Source organism: Amia ocellicauda, chromosome 1, assembly GCF_036373705.1.
Source record: "Amia ocellicauda isolate fAmiCal2 chromosome 1, fAmiCal2.hap1, whole genome shotgun sequence".
Lineage (NCBI taxonomy): Eukaryota > Metazoa > Chordata > Actinopteri > Amiiformes > Amiidae > Amia > Amia ocellicauda.
Genome location: NC_089850.1, coordinates 22,016,397 through 22,034,776, shown reverse-complemented (window position 1 = coordinate 22,034,776; position 18,380 = coordinate 22,016,397). Strand labels below are relative to the sequence as shown.

General features: G+C 40.3%; 2 protein-coding genes across 3 annotated transcripts; both read left to right on the top strand.

Moving 5' to 3' along the window:
• Nucleotides 1-98: 98 nt before the first annotated feature.
• On the top strand, nucleotides 99-4,855 carry nup43 (nucleoporin 43). Its single transcript, XM_066699124.1, has 8 exons — nucleotides 99-355; nucleotides 788-910; nucleotides 1,383-1,460; nucleotides 2,104-2,266; nucleotides 2,893-3,028; nucleotides 3,407-3,558; nucleotides 3,730-3,846; nucleotides 4,088-4,855. The coding sequence occupies exons 1-8, from the start codon at nucleotides 236-238 to the stop codon at nucleotides 4,315-4,317; spliced, it is 1,119 nt and encodes a 372-aa protein (XP_066555221.1). The 5' UTR covers nucleotides 99-235; the 3' UTR covers nucleotides 4,318-4,855.
• Nucleotides 4,856-5,181: 326 nt separating this feature from the next.
• Nucleotides 5,182-16,920, top strand: lats1 (large tumor suppressor kinase 1). Of its 2 annotated transcripts, none has more exons than XM_066699083.1 (8): nucleotides 5,182-5,387; nucleotides 6,653-7,158; nucleotides 8,433-8,583; nucleotides 8,919-10,444; nucleotides 12,340-12,922; nucleotides 14,020-14,202; nucleotides 14,521-14,627; nucleotides 14,943-16,920. In XM_066699083.1, the coding sequence occupies exons 2-8, from the start codon at nucleotides 6,802-6,804 to the stop codon at nucleotides 15,468-15,470; spliced, it is 3,435 nt and encodes a 1,144-aa protein (XP_066555180.1). In that variant the 5' UTR covers nucleotides 5,182-5,387; nucleotides 6,653-6,801; the 3' UTR covers nucleotides 15,471-16,920. The 2 variants fall into 2 exon arrangements, with proteins under 2 accessions (XP_066555180.1, XP_066555189.1); XM_066699092.1 differs by lacking the exon at nucleotides 5,182-5,387 and adding an exon at nucleotides 5,408-5,707.
• The last annotated feature ends 1,460 nt before the right edge of the window (nucleotides 16,921-18,380 follow it).

Here is an 18,380-nt window from a genome sequence, read left to right as displayed (position 1 = left end):
TTCCTAAGTCTGTATCACTATATATAAGTCCATAACCTTAATGTTCTCGTTCTACTATCACACATCTGAGATTTTTGTCTCCGTACAGGCACCGTACATTCCTAGCCAATCACACGCCAGTATTGCGAATCGGAAGAGGCGGAACCGGCGGGATCCACTGAACGAGAAAAATAGAAAAGTGTTCGGAATTTAAATTGATGTGGAAGAAATAATAAGTAGGTATTTAATAAAATAGATGGAGTGCATTAACGCTAAATTTGTGTCGCAAAAGATCAGCAAGACACGATGGAGACCGGTCTCTTCTGCCTCGCTTCAACAACCAGATATATTCGCTACGGGGTCCTGGGATAATGAGGTAAAGTACAGCCACACAGAACCGCATGGGCGAAATGTGTGTGTAATGGAGCTCAGTGTTATTATTTTATTAGTGCTGTATGAATATAAAGTAGCACTGCTAAAGGCATGTTTGCAGAAGTGACTGAGCATTCGATAGAATAGCCATTTTATTCTGATTGTGAGGCTGCATGGAGACAAAATTGTGGTCCTTACTTACAACTGCTATTCTGTTCGTGTTTCTCGTTGTAGTAAAACGTGTAAACAATGTCAATGATATTTCGTAGTTGAATGCAAAGGAAGGGCGACATCGTGCAGCAAAGTAATATTGTGATCTTCAGAAGGTTGAGGAAATCAATGCAAAGGAAATCATCAGTTGTCTAACGACTGAGTTTGTGTGTTTTTGAACATTAAACCAATCTCGCATAACTGTAGTTCTGCATTATTATACCAGGACAACAAAGTTTCCATCTGGTCTGTCGGAGAGCATGGAGTCTCCAGCATGGAGGATGAGTTTGAAGGAGATCCTCAGCTCCTGTGTGAATTCAAACATGACGGCGATGTCCTCGACCTTCAGGTACAATTCTGCTTTATACTTCTCCATCTGTTCATCTTTAATGCATTTTATTTGCTGTATGGTTTTATTATAAGGCGTAACTATAAGCAAAGTGCGTCTTATCATTCAGTTGTAAAAATCAAATACATAATTCGTTCTCTCTTCACCTGCTAGTGCTGTGTCCAGATCAAGACTTCAATATTTAGCCTACCCCTCAGATTTTATATTTGATTTATTTTTGTATGTAATTTAAATTATTCCAATATATTAAGTTCCAATATTTTAGATGTAGTGAACTGTTGTATGTGACAGTGTCAATAATTCAGGTCATGTCACTATATTAATTGTGTGCTGTTATCTGCGAAAAGTAGAAAAGTGTGCAGATAAGATACATTTTGAGAGGGATATTTTGGGGAACTTGAAATGCATAGTAGTAACAAAAAGTATATTGTATATATATATATATATATATATATATATATTTTCCCCATAGTTTTTGGACATGGAGAGAATTGTTACAGCTTCATCCACTGGAGCAGTTACCATCTTCCGTCACCACCACAACAGCCAGGTAAACCTGCCTTGATTATGCCTCTTTTCCAAAAATATGATTAAAAAAATTAACAATCTCTGAAAATTTACTGACTACAGTGAATGGTTCTCAATCATTCCCTCATAATTGCTAATCCAGTTATGGTTTTTTGAAACTCCTTCTTCTCATATTAAAAATGGTTTACCCAAATTCACTACAAACCAAAGCTTTGGAAGCAGTAAATTATCTACAAAGTATAGTGTGACAGAACTTATTTTTTGGTTTCTAGCTGTTAACAGTCTCCCAATTGTTTTAGTTTTACAGAAAAGGTGATACTTTTTGATTAAGTAACCAACATTTATTAATCAAATGGCAGATGTATCTCCTGCAGCTGTACAACTTTTCTGTAATAGAAGATGTTTGGCTGCCACCGGCTTGTTATAACATCATCATGAGTGTTGAATACAAACAAAGTAGATAATAGTTGTAGCAATGTATTGGGGATTTCAGTGAAGAAGAATTGGTAATAGTGTCTTTTCCCTCAGTCCCTCTATCTGTAATATTAAACCAAAGGTGACTTTAATTTTGTTGATGTATTTGTCAGTTGCTGCACAATAGGTCAATCTGTGTTTCTTTTAAATGTATGTATGTATGTTTGAAAGATGCACACTTATCCTTGTAGACTCTGTCTGTGGCTCAGCGTTGGGATCGGGCACACTTCTATTCCTGTGACAATGCCCCCTGCACGGGTGTGGTGTGCAGCAGCCCAGAGATTGTGTCGGTTGGGGAAGACGGTCGGATCATGCTCTTCAGAGTGGAACACAAAGGAGTCATACGCACCATAGGTGTGTGCCCGACCCAAAACAATATCGGTTGTTTCATTTAGATTGGTTTGTTGGTTTATTTCTATTTTTGTGTATAGGCTGTTCACACTTTTTCTTGCTCGGATGTATTTGTTCAATTCTCCGTTTATTTAGACTAATAGTCAGCAAGGCAAACGTGTTTTTCCTGTTCTAATTCAATGATTAGACCAAACGTGGCATGTTGGAGAGAGAAGAAACCTGCCCTCTATTAGTTTCTATGAGGTAGAGGACAAAGCGTAATAATGTCTCCATATTAATAAGGATTAATTTAATTTTACTTTACTGTTTGTGTGTGCAACTTTATATAAAAAGTATCTGGATTTCTCACTAAGAAATTAAGTCAACCAATAAATACAAAATTGAATTGAGGAATTTTTAAATAAAAATCTCTAAGAATGCTCCATCATTTACCAACTTTGATAAGTTAAAATAAAGAAACACTTTAATGTGCATGACAACACCACACTTGGCCATCCCATCATTGCTCTGGTGTTAACCGCAAAGACAACCTAAATCTGACAGTTACATCATTATTTTGAGTTCCGTATAATGTAGTTTTAATCATTCCAGTTGAAATAGAAAAGGAATGGCTTTGTTTCTTTTTGCAGACAATGCTGATAGCAGTACAATCCATGCTGCAACTTTTCTGAGAACAACAGAGGTTCTGACAGTCAATTCTATTGGCCAGTTGAAACTGTGGGACTTCAGGCAACGGGGAAATGAACCATCACAGATCCTCTCCTTGTGAGTTGACAAGCCATTACAGATTTGGTAGAGATGTAACCATAACAAGTTGAATAGATACATTGGTGGATTATCGATCCAAAGTTTGCATGTTTCAGTCAACCGGAATCATTTGTTTTCTGTAGTCTGAATCAGTGTTCAGCTACCACTGAAAAATATAATTAATGTGTCAGTATAGTTTAATTAAACTATACTGACTCTCTAAATAATATTTGTTTGAAATGAAGAGTATGCATGTTTTCAACTATAGCTGTATATACAAATATTCAGATTAATTCATTATATGCTTTTAAACAGTATCTAATTCAAACAGGCTGGGAAAAATATTTCTATACAGATGCACAATAAAAAGGAATACTGTTGTCTTTTATCTCATAGAACTGGGGACAGAGTGCCGCTACACTGTGTGGACAAAAACCCCAACCAGCAGCACATAGTGGCTACAGGGGGGCAGGACGGCATGCTGTGTATCTGGGATGTAAGACAGGGCAACATGCCGTTCTCGCTCATGGAAGCTCATTCTGCTGAAAGTGAGTTACTTGTTTCATTAGCTTTGAGAAAACTACCTGTTTTTAACCCCAACGGCTCAATTACCATTTGTTATCAAAAGGCAATAATGTCAACTGAGGCATTAACCTGCTTCATTCACAAACATTTTTAAAGTCACATACCAATGATTGGTGTTTCATGTGATTTCCTAGTGTGGGAGGTCCACTTCCATCCTTCCAACCCAGAACACCTGTTCACCTGCTCAGAGGACGGCTCTCTGTGGCACTGGGAGAACTCCACCAACAGTGACACCCCATCGTTCTTACAAGGTAAACTATTTCAAAGTTTGCATTTTCTTTTGAATTTTACAAAAAGGTTGAGAGGTCAAATTTAAAACACAATTTACCATTGTAGTAAGAGGTAAAAACTTTCAACTCGATTTCAAAATTAATTTAATTTCAGAAAAGAAGAAGTTGGACATTTTACTTGAGGAAAGATCTGTTTCTTCTGATGTGTTCAGCCCTAATGTGTAATATTTCATTAAACTGATTTATTTGTTTAATTGAACAGGTGGAAGAAATACTACCATAACATCACGCAGCACTGTTGGCCCTGCCAATGCAAATCAGTCCTTGATAAGCTCCTGGTTAAACAATGACTCTTCTAAAGGCCGTCTGGAGACGACAAACATGCTTCCCAGCCAGACCATGTCTGTGAACAGTTTGGATGTGCTGGGGCAGTGCATGGTCTGTGGGACCGATGGGGAAGCCATTTATGTCACAAAACGTGTGCCAGTGTGAAGAGAACTGGTTGCTTTTTACAACAAAGTGGAACTTGTTTTTTGAATACCACAACCACCTCCCTAATTCTTTCATTTGTTGTACAGCAGTTAATAATATAATTAAAGAAGCAGTGGTAACAAAGGCCAAGATGGGGATGCATACAAAGGATGACTTGTTAAGAACACACAGTCTATATAATGTATGTTTTAAAGCCAGGAAATAAATATTTAAAATCTGTAAATCAAACAAGGAAAAAGTTGTGTAATATAAGTACTATTTTTTAATAAAGTATGTTTGCAAAAAAGGTGTGTTTGCAGAGTTATAAGATATGAATTCCATTGTTTGCATTTAGACTAGTGAGCCCTTTGTCATGGTCCCAAGAGCATTTTCAGGAGGCCGAGATCCCCCTTATAATGTCACATGTTAAGTAAATAAAGGCGTGGAGCTTGTTTATATTTACACAGTATGCCTTCCATTACTACATTATTCAAGTACCTTTTCCTTCATATATTTTTTTTTTATGATTTTCTAAGTGCAAATAAAAAATAAAATATTCCATTGTGGTCTGTTTATATTTTGTTAGATAAGAGGTTATGCATTCAAATATTATTTCAGTTGTATTGTATATGTTATAGAATATTGGGAATTTAAGAGCTTAATTAGGTTTGAACTTTATTATCCATAGATAGGGTACACAATACAAATACATTTTCACCTGACAGACATAAGATATCTAGTTTAATACTGTATTGTATATGTGTTCTCTTTAATCTATTTACATAACTAAAACTTGAATGCCAAAAAACAAAAGTAAATAGACACAAATGTGTAAGAACTCGGCACAAACGATTTGACTGAACGCATGCCTCCTATTTGCTGGATTGCTGAGCTTGCTGGGAAATGGAAATAACCTCTACATCCGGGCTATCGGTGTGACAGTCAAGAGTGGACTATCCGAGCGACACCGGGACAGAAAGAAGGACAGCAGTGATATCCGCGGCACCGCTCAATCCGCACACGGTCCACTGCCGCCGCGGCGCTTTGTCCTCAGTACAGTGTGGTAATGAGCTGCAGACCGGAGGCGCTAGGTAAGTCCTTTGTGAAGCCCCCTGTGCTGGAAGGCCCGGTGCTGGATGCAGCGACTAAACTGAGTCCGGACTGTGGCATCGGTGGATGTTTAGGATTCACTTGACCGCCGTGCAACCGAGTGACGGGACAAACACTAACGCTGTTATTTCTGAAACAGGGCTCCGGCTTAAATGTGTTTTACATGTTACGTTTTAAGGAATGTTCCCTATCCCTGGCCACACCTTAGCCAGGCCCACACAGGCCTGGGACAAGATGGAGAAGCCAGGGATTGTCCTCCGAACGCCTGCCGGGAATCGGGTCGTGTGCGGGGGATTATCGGGTTCGTACAGGGTCGTTGGTCGTTGTAGTAGACCGTGATATTTTTTTAACGTGTCAGTTGGTTTAAAACCAAGATGGATACACTGTTGATCTTTTGGCGACCACAGTTCAGGAGTAAATAAATGGTAGGATAATACATTCATTATAAGTTCTGGCGAATGAGAAAGTGGTGTTGCTCTTAAGGGTAGGTCTGGGGCAGTTGGTGAGTTTAATGACAGGTTTCGGTGCCTGGTATTCCAGCGATGCGGAGCTGATGCCCCTTCCGGCAGCTTGTTTTTGTTTTGAGTGGGTAACTTCAGTTACATTGTCTTGATTTTTCAGTCTATATCAGAAGTCAATGGAGAACTAACACAAATAAAACATTGCACTGTATCGTTCAAACCAATCTAGGCAACATTCCCGAGAAGACTGCAATGCATTATTACCGCACCTCACATTTCGAGCAAGGTTTCGGTCGACAAATGCACTCCTTCAGTTTTGATGCATGTACTGGGTGATATTAAACTATTATAGGCTGCGGCAGGGGTTCCCAATGTCTGGTGATGGAGGGCCAATTTCTGGAGGTTGCATGTAATGGGGGGGCGCAGTAGAAAATGAAATCTGTCCCAAATCATACATTTTTATTATCTATACATTCCTGTTAGGTAACATTTATTAACTTTAATTGTTTTATTATTTTCCACCAAATTACATGTGCATTCTGTAACTTTGCTGATTTAATAATCACATCTATACACTGTGCTTTACATGGTAATAAAGTTTAACCATTTGGAGATTTGCATCAAGAGAATCAGTTTTCCTGCTGTAGAAATATACATTATCATCTTCTAAGGATAATTATTTTTAGAGAACAACTCTAATATAAATTCATAAGAATAACCCCTATCCTTGACATTTAGATCTGTGTAGATCTATCTGGATAACTGTTTTTCTTTTCTCTCTCCAGATGTTGCTTTGGCACTAGGACAACAAATGTGAAGAGGAACGAAGCCCAGTCCAGCCAGTGTCGTTTTAGTTCTCGCGCATCAGTGACCGCCCAGTTGCTGAGAGTGTGGCCCCCCACTTTGCCTTTGTTGCCGACATACATGTTCTTTCATGAAGAGAGGGGAGAAACCCGAAGGATACCGACAGGTGCGGCCCAAGACTTTCCCAGCGAGTAATTACACTGGCAGCAGCCATCAGATGCTGCAGGAGATTCGGGAGAGTCTGCGCAACCTGTCCAGGCCCTCCGATGCGGCCAAGATGGAGTGTAGTGCTGGGAAAGGGCTGGCAGAGGATCCCAGGCAACAGGGCAGGAACACCAACCCAAAATTAAACACCTACCATAAAGCCCTTCAGGAGATCCGAAAGTCCCTGATGCCTTTCGCCAATGAGCCCAGCTCCTCGGGCAGGGGTACCTCTGAGGTCAACAAGCAGATGCTGCTGGAGTTGCAGACTGCTGGATTTGAGGAGGTAAGCCCCTGTCCAGAGAATAACATATCATAATACCATAGAGGTATCAACACTGCCTAGATTTAGAGCTGAGGTTTATAGATAATAAGCAGTATGTGAATGTGTGAATGGATTCTAAAGAATTACGTGGCATTACAAAGAACATCATTCCTCAGCACGACAGAGTAAACTATATTTCTCAGAAAACCAATACCAGACATGAAATAGTGAGCATGAATTTAAATATATGAAACTCAATTGCTAATGGTCACCAATGTTATGAATAATGTACAGAAGATCTTCTACCACCTTTCTTTTATATTGCTGTGACTTTACTCATAAATATTTGTTACCAGTTGCCCTGTTTCCATCTACAACTGAGTTAGTTGACTGATTCAAATATTTGAAAGATGGTATGTGGAAATACCTGCTTTTCTATTGTTTCTATCCTCAGGGTGTAATGTTGTGTGCTAAAGGATGTTTACAGCACAAGTCATAGGGTGACTTCATTCATTCGTACCTATTTACAAACTAAATCTGTTTTTAATACATTTGAATGAATTATGCTGCTGAAATTGTTGAATGATATCAAAACAATTATGCCAAAACCATCCAGAAACCTTTAGATGCCTGTTTCCTCACAACTGCACAAATCTTATGGTTAGCTGATGGAAATAGTCTAATAATAGGATAAATAACCTTTTCAGTGGAATTTGCAATTTGATCTGTTCCACCCTTGTTACAGTTAAGGCATACTAATCTAAATAATTTACCAATTAAGTTGTGTATGAAACCTGAACACATTCCTTCATCTTATGTTTATCTGGTATTTTTGACCTTTATTACTAGCTAGCATATCTTGAAAATGGTAATTTCAGACTATACACAATTCCGATATTCCTAAATGAAGTAGGTTACTAAATATATCTAATAAGATCCTCAAAATATGTATTATGACTGTCTTCATGTATTATACAAGATATATTTTACACCAGTTAGCATTTCTTTGTGCATAACAATTATTGCAATTAGAAGTGTCTGGTATTATTTTGCATGTCAGCAACTGAAAATAATCACCATTTGACCAATAATGTGCAACTCAACTAATTTCATAATGTGAATAAATGTTCTTGTCTCGTAGTCATATTTTTGTTCTGCTCTTCTGCTTATGTCAAACAATACATTCAACATCATCTTTCTGAAACCCATAGAAGCTATTTTGGGTGTTGGAAATCTGCTCATGCCACCTTTAGTTCATGTTGACATTGCATTTTTGTAAATGTTTTCCTCTGTAGGAGATGGTGATCCGTGCTCTGAAGCAAACCAATAGCCGGAGTGTGGAAGCTGCCATTGAATACATCAGTAAAATGAGCTACCAGGACCCATGGAGGGAACAGATGGTGGCTGCTGCTGCACGGCCAGTAAATGCTGGCATGAAAGCTCCTGGTAGGTGTCTGTTCTGGATCCTCTACCAAAGTTTGCGAAAGGCTGAATTTTCTCCTTTGGTCAAGATCCAAAGTGGCCTTCCATAATGTACTGTTGATAATCTCCAAATTGGCCCTTTATTTTCAACCATGGTGTTATAGCTCCAGTTATATTCAAGCCTAAAATGTAATTTAGATTTTTTTTCTTTTCGTAAGGATTGTCTTTTTGTGTTTGTAAGTTACTTGTATAGATAACTTTTGGGGATTTTTAAAATGTACACTCAAGCGACAATGTCTGGTGTTGAATTGTGCATAGTTTGTATAGACTTGCTTTATGTTTATCCTTTCTGGGTTCAGGTCATATCCAGCAGCCGGTGCACCGCAAGCCAAGCTGGAAGGGCTCCAAAGAGTCGCTGGTTCCTTCCAGGCACAGCTCTCCTCTCGTAGAGGGGATGATGTATCGCTCCGATAGCCCAGGGCCGCAAGGTGAACTGGGAGGGCGACCACCATCGGGCTCGGGACTCGCAGCCTTCACCCAGGGTCACCAGGGCAATGGGCAGCGTGTCAACCCTCCCCCTCCTCCACAGGTGCGTAGTGTCACCCCTCCTCCTCCCCCAACCCGGGGCACCACCCCACCACCACCATCCTGGGATGCAAACCCTTCTACCAAGCGCTTCTCCGGCAACATGGATTACCTAGTACCCCGCATCTCCCCAGTCCCTCAGAGTGCCTGGTCTGATGGCTACTCTGCGGCCCCCCCTCAGAGTCAGAGAGGAATCAGCCCTGTGCCGGTGGGCCGACAGCCTATCATCATGCAGGGACCTGCGGGAAACAAATTCAGCTTTCCTGGCTGGGCTCAGAATGGTTCGGGACAACCTGATTACTTGGGACACCAGAATGTAGGCATGAGCAGCAGCAGCCGGCAACCCCCACCCCCTTATCCCATGAACCAGGGCAACAGGCAGAGCCCCACTGCTGTGCAAATGCAAGCAGGTGGACCCGCCTCCTCGCCCACGTATGTCAATGGTGGCAACATCCCTCCGTCCATGATGGTGCCCAACCGGAACAGTCATAACCTGGACCTTTACAACCTCAACATTCCTGGGATGCAGCCTGCCTGGTCCCAGCCGCCTCCTCCCCCTGGTCAGCCCCAGTCCTCTCCAGGCAATGGCAGCCACGAGATGCCCACGTCCTGGCAGCACAACATCCCTGTCCGCTCCAACTCGTTCAACAGCCATCAGCTAAGCAACAGGCAGAACCACCCTGCAAACTCCCAGCCCTCTGCCACCACTGTGACAGCCATTACCCAGGCGCCTATTCTCCAGCCTGTGAAAAGCATGCGGGTTCAGAAGCCAGAGTTGCAGACAGCTGTTGCTCCCACCCATCCTCCCTGGATGCAGCAGCCGCCCCCTCCCAGCCCCTTCCAGGATGGGCCCCAGCCTATGGGATCGGGGACTACAGTGGCTGAAGTGCCTAGCTACCAGGGCCCTCCACCGCCCTACCCAAAACATCTCCTCCAGCAGACAAACACCCCCTCCCCCTCCTATGAGACCGCCACTAAGCAGAGCAGTGGCAAAGAGGAGCAGGGCCATGGAGCAGGTAGAAAGGAGCAAGAGGAGGAGGGCAGCAGCAGCAGCTCCAGTGACAGGGCAGAGAGCTCAGAAGGTGCTGTTGCTGCAACAGACCGGGAGAAGAAGCAGATTACCACCTCCCCTGTCCCCGTCCGCAGAAACAAAAAAGACGAGGAGAGGAGAGAGTCCCGCATCCAAAGTTACTCCCCACAGGCCTTCAAGTTCTTCATGGAACAGCATGTGGAGAACATCCTGAAGAACAATCAGCAGAGGATGCGCCGCAAAAAGCAGCTGGAGAGCGAGATGCAAAGGGTAAGAACAGTGTAACAACAAACATTTTCTCCTCTGTTCCACCGTTAGTCCGCTTCTTTGTATGGAAATTTCATATAGCACCCCTTCCCTTCAGTTATTTAGATGGTTAGTTGAAGCAAATGCGTTATGGTTTCGAACACACCAAACATTTTGGGTGTTAAATTCTAAATTCCAGTAAATGTATACGCTGATGACATTTCTGACATGGCATGTGCCAATTCTACAGACTGAATTCTGGTCAGCTACTCCTGGTCTAACTGCTACTGTGTTACTTTCCCTGATACTATTTCAGTTATGTGGTGTTGGAAATGTGGTAATTGTTGTACAGTTGCAAGCAGTAAACTTGCAGTCCTTTGCAAGTGCAAGTTTTGAGAGTGAAAGGAAGACATTCTTTCCTTTTCTTTACTATTCTAATAGATTCATTCTTTAGAATTCTTTCATCTACATATTCTTTCCCTCTATCACACTCCCTTTTTCTTGAGCTGTTATTTCCCTCTCTTCACTTTCACTAACAGCTGGTATAGATGGTAAAGGTGTCTGAAGCGCTGTGACCTGAATAGTCTGCACATTTCTCTGGCCAAGTAAGCTCCTGTTGCCACAAAGTCCATTTTTGATGAACTGCATGAACCCCTCTCCCTGCCTCTGCATGATGATGCATAATCCTCCCCAAAATATGCATGTGTCCAAGGAGCTCAACTGAGTACCTTGCATTTTGCTGTCTTAAACCATTCATGAATTGAACTATGTTAAGTGTTAATATGCTCGTCTCTGATTTAGTCACTGTTTAGGCACTCCGAGGGTTTTAACTTAATACAGACAAAATCAAAATCTTTTCTCAAGCAGGCTGATCCACACAGTTACGTCTGACAGTATTGGTCCTAAAGGCTGAACAGACAACACTACAGATACCGTGAATGATAATACTGTAGTTTTTGAAGTTTTTTTATATTTTATGTTATAAATAACTTCACACATAATGACCAAAAAAGGTGAAGTATGCAATTTAATCTGACATTTATTTTAAATATTTCTCTGTAGTCTTAAGTCAGAATTGTTTCATTAAGTTAGGGAGGATATATGGGTTTTCTCTTGCACAATGAAAGTAATTCTATTAAACACTTCTCCAGCAAGACGTAATATTGGATCAGTATGCAAACACAAGGAGGGACTTTGTTTTATACACATAGCTCCTCGGTGTAATTTCAGTACTCTTTAACACAACCTCAGTTTAATATTAAAGCTAAAACTAGCACATCTTAAAAAAAAGTTGACTGTTTTCTATTAAAATAAATAGAAAAACTACTAGAAATACAGCTTTAAATGTTTCATGCATGTTAACACAAGGGGTATGTTCAGTTGTTTCATGACTATTAGTGATACTAATTGAAAAGTTTTTTATAGCTTAAATTAAGCTTAGTGGAATTTTGTATCCTCCCCTGATTACATTCCTCTGAGTTATTGGTGCTTCATGTAATGATGACAGCTTCATATTCTTTGTTCATGTAGTCATATTAACGCATGATAAATGCTCACTGAGTTTCATCAATGTCCTGAAAAATAGCATGTGGCAAAATTCTTAACTCCTGGAATATAGTAGTGACAGCTGAACAATACACATTATTCAGAAGAATGTTGTTTGTATCCCTTAATGTAATGTTCTTTTGAGGGCGATGCCCATCATACACGTTTTTCTTTTGAGTATCTTAACTGTGCCTATATTGCAACTTGTGTGTTTGTCAAGTCACTAATTTGTACATCGAATGCAATTATTTGTCTTCTCAGGAAAAGTATTTGGCTGCTCTTTTTTTTTTCTTTGCTAGTTTCAGATGTAGGGTTTCCTAAATCAAATGCATTATTTCAAGTAAGAGCCTTTCTTTGGTATATTCTTTCCTCAGGTGGGCCTTTCGGAAGATGCCCAGGAGCAGATGCGTATGATGTTATGCCAGAAAGAGTCCAACTACATACGGCTGAAGAGAGCAAAGATGGACAAGTCCATGTTTGTGAAGATCAAGACCCTGGGGATTGGGGCTTTCGGGGAGGTGTGTTTGGCAAAGAAAGTGGACACCAACGCGCTGTATGCCATGAAGACCCTGCGGAAAAAGGATGTGCTGTTGAGGAATCAGGTGGCTCATGTCAAGGCAGAGAGGGACATCCTGGCCGAGGCAGACAACGAGTGGGTTGTGCGACTCTACTACTCCTTCCAGGACAAGGACAGCCTGTACTTCGTCATGGACTACATTCCCGGCGGAGACATGATGAGCCTGCTGATTCGGCTGGGCATCTTCCCCGAGGAGCTGGCGCAGTTCTACATCGCAGAGCTCACCTGTGCGGTGGAGAGCGTGCACAAGATGGGCTTCATCCACCGTGACATCAAGCCCGACAACATCCTGATCGACCGCGATGGACACATCAAGCTGACGGACTTCGGCCTCTGCACCGGCTTCCGCTGGACACACGACTCCAAGTACTACCAGAGCGGTAAGACTGGACCAGCAGCGGTCAAGGGGAGAAAAGTCAAAATTACAGGAAGCTAGATGGACCAGCTGTCGATTTAATTTGTCACCCTGATTAACTTGGACACAATCATTTTTTTGAGAAGACCTCAAACTGAGGTTAATATATTATCTGCATTGCATAATATTTGAACCTGAGAAGTTCAGTCATCAGCAAAGAAGCTGTGTACCTGCAGCTTTATATTTATTAAAAAATGTCCATCTGTTTTGTTTTATGATGATTTAAATGTCATTTGATATAAGCATCTAGATATTTTTATTGTTGTCCTGTCCCTGAACTTCAAGAAGCTGAGGAATTACGTTCTACAGCTTATAATTAAGGGGAGAAACGTTGGAGCTCAATGTAGAAAGTGACTGGTTTTGTCGTAGTCAGGCATTAGAATGGCATTTCTCTACCGGATACCTTGCAGAGTGCTGTGCCTTTGCAGTGAATTTCAGTGGAATGATGTCAACATTGTGGGGAAAAAGGTTGTGAAGGCAGGATATAAAGGAAGATATTGTTCTTCATCCATGAAGCAAAGTGATTAACTGAGAGTAATAGGTCAATTTGCTGAATGACAGAATGTAGGTATTTTTATTTATAAAAAGGCTTCATTGTTCATCATAGTTTTACATCAATCATTAGAGATGTGTATTACTAATATGCAAATCCTACCAAACAGATGATATGTTGTTCTTCAGACCTGCACATTTCAACATGTTTGTTAGATTTTTATTGCAATTATTGCATATAGTTCTTTCCCTTCTTGAATTTCAGTTTGTCTAATAATGGAACAGGTTTGTTTGGCAGATGGAAGTAATATTTTTAATATCGTTTTGCCTTAGTCATTAAAATCTGGGATTTCTAGCTGTAATTTTATTCTGTGTCAGACTTTTCGGGTGCATCTCTTCTAAATATGTCAATCTATACTTATAGACTTACGTTTTTTCATTAATTTCTTTTTTATCTGCAGCATAATCCAGTGTGGTACTTCTTAATTATGTTCTGCAGTATGAAAGTAGACTTGATACGTACAGGATCTGCAAAAGATACGAAGATATACCTGCCTGCTTTCTTCCCAGGTGACCATATCAGGCAGGACAGCATGGACTTCAGTAAAGAATGGGAAGATCCATCAAACTGCCGCTGTGGAGACCGACTGAAGCCCCTGCAGCGGCGGGCAGCACGGCAACACCAGCGGTGCCTGGCTCACTCTCTTGTCGGCACGCCTAACTACATTGCCCCTGAGGTCCTGCTGAGGACAGGTAGCTCCTCTCAAAGAAACTTCTCTATGCAGAACAACTCAGACTTCAGATGGAGAGAGATCTTACAGCAGGGAATACTTTAGAGGCAGATCTAATGTAACATTTGCTTTAAAACTGCAGTTACTTATTATGCCATTAATTTGAAAACCTCTTTCCTCATTGGCTGAATTAGAGCTTGTCAGTCCAAGAAACAGATCTGAACTTGTTTTAATTCGTCATTTCTTTCATGTTTGCAATACTGGGAAAACTAGGCTTGTGAAACATTTTCTTGTTACTGTACATATTTAGAAATGTTTTTGATTTTGTGTTTTTTTTAAGGTTACACTCAACTCTGTGATTGGTGGAGTGTTGGTGTCATTTTATATGAAATGTTAGTTGGACAACCACCGTTTCTGGCAACTACACCACTGGAAACGCAGCTTAAGGTAACAACAGCACACTGGTGCAGGGATTCTTACAAAACAACCAAATCGCACACTTTTAGAACACTCTTTGAGTTAACCCAGGCTGCTTCCATTCCATAAATTGTTGTCTCGCAGTGAGTTACTTTAATATTAAAATGTTCACAACTTGACTATAATTTTAAAATGTTATCTGAATATAGGTATTTTTATGTATTTTTTTCCCCAGATCTGTTACCTTACAAATAGGTTGTAATGAACTACATTGTTATACATGGGGCATATTTGTTACACTTCTGTTTTTCACATTTTGTGTTCGGTTCATTGCTGTGTTTCCAGGTGATCCACTGGCAGACAAGTCTCCACATCCCCCAACAAGCCAAACTGAGCCCTGAGGCCTCAGACCTGATCATCAAGCTGTGCCGGGGCCCCGAGGATCGACTTGGCAAGAACGGGGCTGATGAGATCAAAGTGCAGCCTTTCTTCAAGACCATTGATTTCTCTACCGACTTGAGGCAGCAGCAGCGGCCAGCCCCGTACATCCCCAAGATCACGCACTGCATGGACACTTCCAACTTTGACCCCGTCGACCCCGACAAGCTGTGGACGAGCGACGATGACGCGGAGGGGAAGAACAACGACACCCTGAATGGTTGGTACAAGAATGGCAAACACCCCGAGCACGCTTTCTACGAATTCACCTTCCGCCGTTTCTTTGATGACAACGGACACCCCTACAGCTACCCGAAACCCATCGAGTACGAGGGCTATGACCAAGATGACCTCGATTCGGAGCCCCAGCAGCAGGAAATGGGGCGGGAGCAGTCCAGCCGGGGAGGACAGGGTCGTGATCTAGTGTATGTGTAGCCTGAGTACGGCCTACCCTGCGCAGACTCCTGAGAGCGCACATACAAACTGACTTTTGTCACCAACTTCTACCTGCATCACTGCTGCTGCAAAAGGACAGGGAGAGAGGAAAACTTGTTTTAATAGTAACATTTAGCTTTTTCCACATCTCCTTGATAGTAGTTGAGCAGGTCTAGCCTGGAAAGTCAAAGATGGACACAGATTGTGTGAGGAAAGACATTCAAAGAAAAGTCTGTTGAAGCCCATACTACAGGTGTATTTATTATGGAGTGTACAATGTATTTCTCAAATATGGTGTCTAAGCAGAAACGTTCAAATCGACTTGTGCAAAGACTTTACAATGTTTTCTTTATCTGAATCTTTATTTTAAAGAAATAACAACCCCTTTCTTAATTTATTTAAATATTTTAAACTGATGATAATGGTAACACATTCAAGATAAACACTATCATTTTTTGTTCTTTTAGAAACTGAATATTTTATTGGAAATATGTCTTAATTTATAATTTAGTAGGTCTCATTTTGTTAAGTTGCAAAGGTGAACTATATCGATCTCTCATTTGGAGAAATTGATTTTGAGATGGAATAAGTAAAATCCTTGAAGCTAAGTGTACATTGCAGTGCCTTTTCAAATCCTCTGCTTTCTTTTACCAAATATTAGAACAATTTCAATCACCTTGGCATTTTTTAATGAGGTCATTTTTCTTAGGTGAGATTTAGTGGATTTTACTAGTAATTTGTGTATTTTCTTCCTAATTTATACATATACATGTATTTATAAATTATGCTGTATAAATTACATGTAAATACTGTTCTTATCTATCCTGTTGGTTTCATTGATAAGCTATCCTAGGGCAGGCCCTCTTGTTTTTTTTCCTTGTAGTTCTGTGCTTTTTCTATAAGTTTTTTGATTATTCACTTGGCCTTTCCATCCCTTGCCCCTTTTTGAAACAAATAAATGCACCAGTTATTACCAATATTCTAAGGTCTTAGAGGAGAACAGCACATTGAGTTTAATGAGTTTAAACAAATTAAATCAATTTTATTCCTTTATATTAAACAGGGACCATGCTTCCATCTGTGTAGGAAAAGGTCTTTATCTCGAAATACTGAATATACCCTCTCCCCAGCTGGCAGGTCATATGGCATGCAACAGGGGAGGATGATGTTCTTTGGGATTTTAGGAAAGGCTTTCAACAGCTTTCTCTCTTTATGGGGAAGTGGGTATTTGTGGTGATGTAAGTCACGCACAGCATCTCCTGAGATGGTTAACCCAACTATTGAGGAGGTTTACACTTTCAATGTTATTCTGGAGTATGATCAATATTTCTACTTTTTTTTTTTTTTTCTTTTTTTAACCATAATCATCTTCTCAAGAATTCCAAATCAGTTCTTAATGTAAAATTTACAATGGGCAGCGGAGGGGGAGAGAATAAAAAAATGAAACCTATGATTTGTTTGTTTTTTTATTATTTCAACTATATTCCCAAACCAGTACATTCTGTTTAGGAACTGCTATTTTTCCACTGACTTAAGAAACATTTAATTTTGTATTGTAGGAACCAGAATATATTTGCATGACGGCAACCAAAATAGAAAGTTTCTACAGTCCCACTTTAAATAAAGGCCCTTCTTCATACATGATTCTTGCAAAGCCTATCATAAATAAAGCCATCAATAGTTCTGTATTCCAAAATTGGGTAAAAGTGAGAAAAGCATACAATTTGAGATTATCTTTGATGTTGCTATTACTTAGGTATATGTTTACTACTTGTGCACTCTGAAGTTCTTTAGTGTTCAGTGTTCTTTAGGTTGGTCATCCCACCAGCAGTGGTGGTGTTGTGGCAGGGGGTAGCGCTGCTCCTGGGACCCAGCTTTGATTCTGGTCTTCGGTGTCTGCCTGTGTGGTTTGCATGTTCTCTCCAGCTCTGTGTGGGTTTGATGAAGGTACTCTGGTTTCCTCCCACTCATTATTTAGGTATTTATTAGTAGACAGTCTTATCCAGGGCAATATATAGTTTACACAAACTCTTTAAAGCATTACAAAAGGGCAGTAATATAAGTACACAATACAATAAGCATACATCCGAGTACAATGAGCTAACAAGTGCAGACATAATACAGTTAAGTCCCAGGTATGTGCTAAAGGGAGGGCTAGGTATAGGAGAAGTTGCAGTAAAATGAGATTATGCTGCTGTATTACAGGTACAGTCTGAACAGATGTGTCTTGAGTAATCAGCAGAAGGTAATCCTGTCCTCAGTTGGAAGGTTACTACTACTACTACACTACTCCGCTCTCCCCACTGGCTCCCGATCTCAGCTCACACCCAGTTCAAGACTTCCACCATCCCCTTGTTGTCATGACCAGACTCCACCGAACTCCCTTCAGTCCCTCAAACTGCTGCTGTTTATTTGTGATTTCTCCTATGCCCCTTCCCTCATACCTAGGATTTCACTGCATCACGTCTGCACTTGTTACCTATTGAATATGGATGTATGTTTTGTATTTGATATTATCTGTATATATAATCTACATTTTAACTTCTGTAACTTAAATTGTACTTGTATTATGCTTTATTTGAATTTTGCATTGTATGATTACACTTTTGTATTGCTCATGTAACTGAAAGAAAAGGAAGAAATAATATTATATTTAGCTATATTTAATTTGGCTTCTTAATTTTTATGCTAAAACTGAAAAAATAAAATTAGATTGCAGGTCATACCCTTATATTTGTGACTACTTTCAGAGTTGTCAACTTTAATCATTCATTATGCACACGAAAACTTTAAAAAATGTTTTTTTTAATAATGTTTTTGACAGCTTAGAAGGGATGACATTTCATTTTACTCTGCTGCCAAATAAATCATTTTCCGTAGGAATACAATTTGTGATTTTGAGAGACTTAA

Excerpts from the sequence above, each read along its gene's own strand:
- nup43 (XM_066699124.1), top strand. The coding sequence starts at position 236 with ATGGAGTGCATTAACGCTAAATTTGTGTCGCAAAAGATCAGCAAGACA. Across the intron at positions 2,267-2,892 it reads AGGAGTCATACGCACCATAG|ACAATGCTGATAGCAGTACA; the intron begins GTGTGTGCCCGA and ends TTCTTTTTGCAG. Across the intron at positions 3,847-4,087 it reads CACCCCATCGTTCTTACAAG|GTGGAAGAAATACTACCATA; the intron begins GTAAACTATTTC and ends TTAATTGAACAG.
- lats1 (XM_066699083.1), top strand. The coding sequence starts at position 6,802 with ATGAAGAGAGGGGAGAAACCCGAAGGATACCGACAGGTGCGGCCCAAG. Across the intron at positions 12,923-14,019 it reads CTCCAAGTACTACCAGAGCG|GTGACCATATCAGGCAGGAC; the intron begins GTAAGACTGGAC and ends CTTTCTTCCCAG. Across the intron at positions 14,203-14,520 it reads TGAGGTCCTGCTGAGGACAG|GTTACACTCAACTCTGTGAT; the intron begins GTAGCTCCTCTC and ends GTTTTTTTTAAG.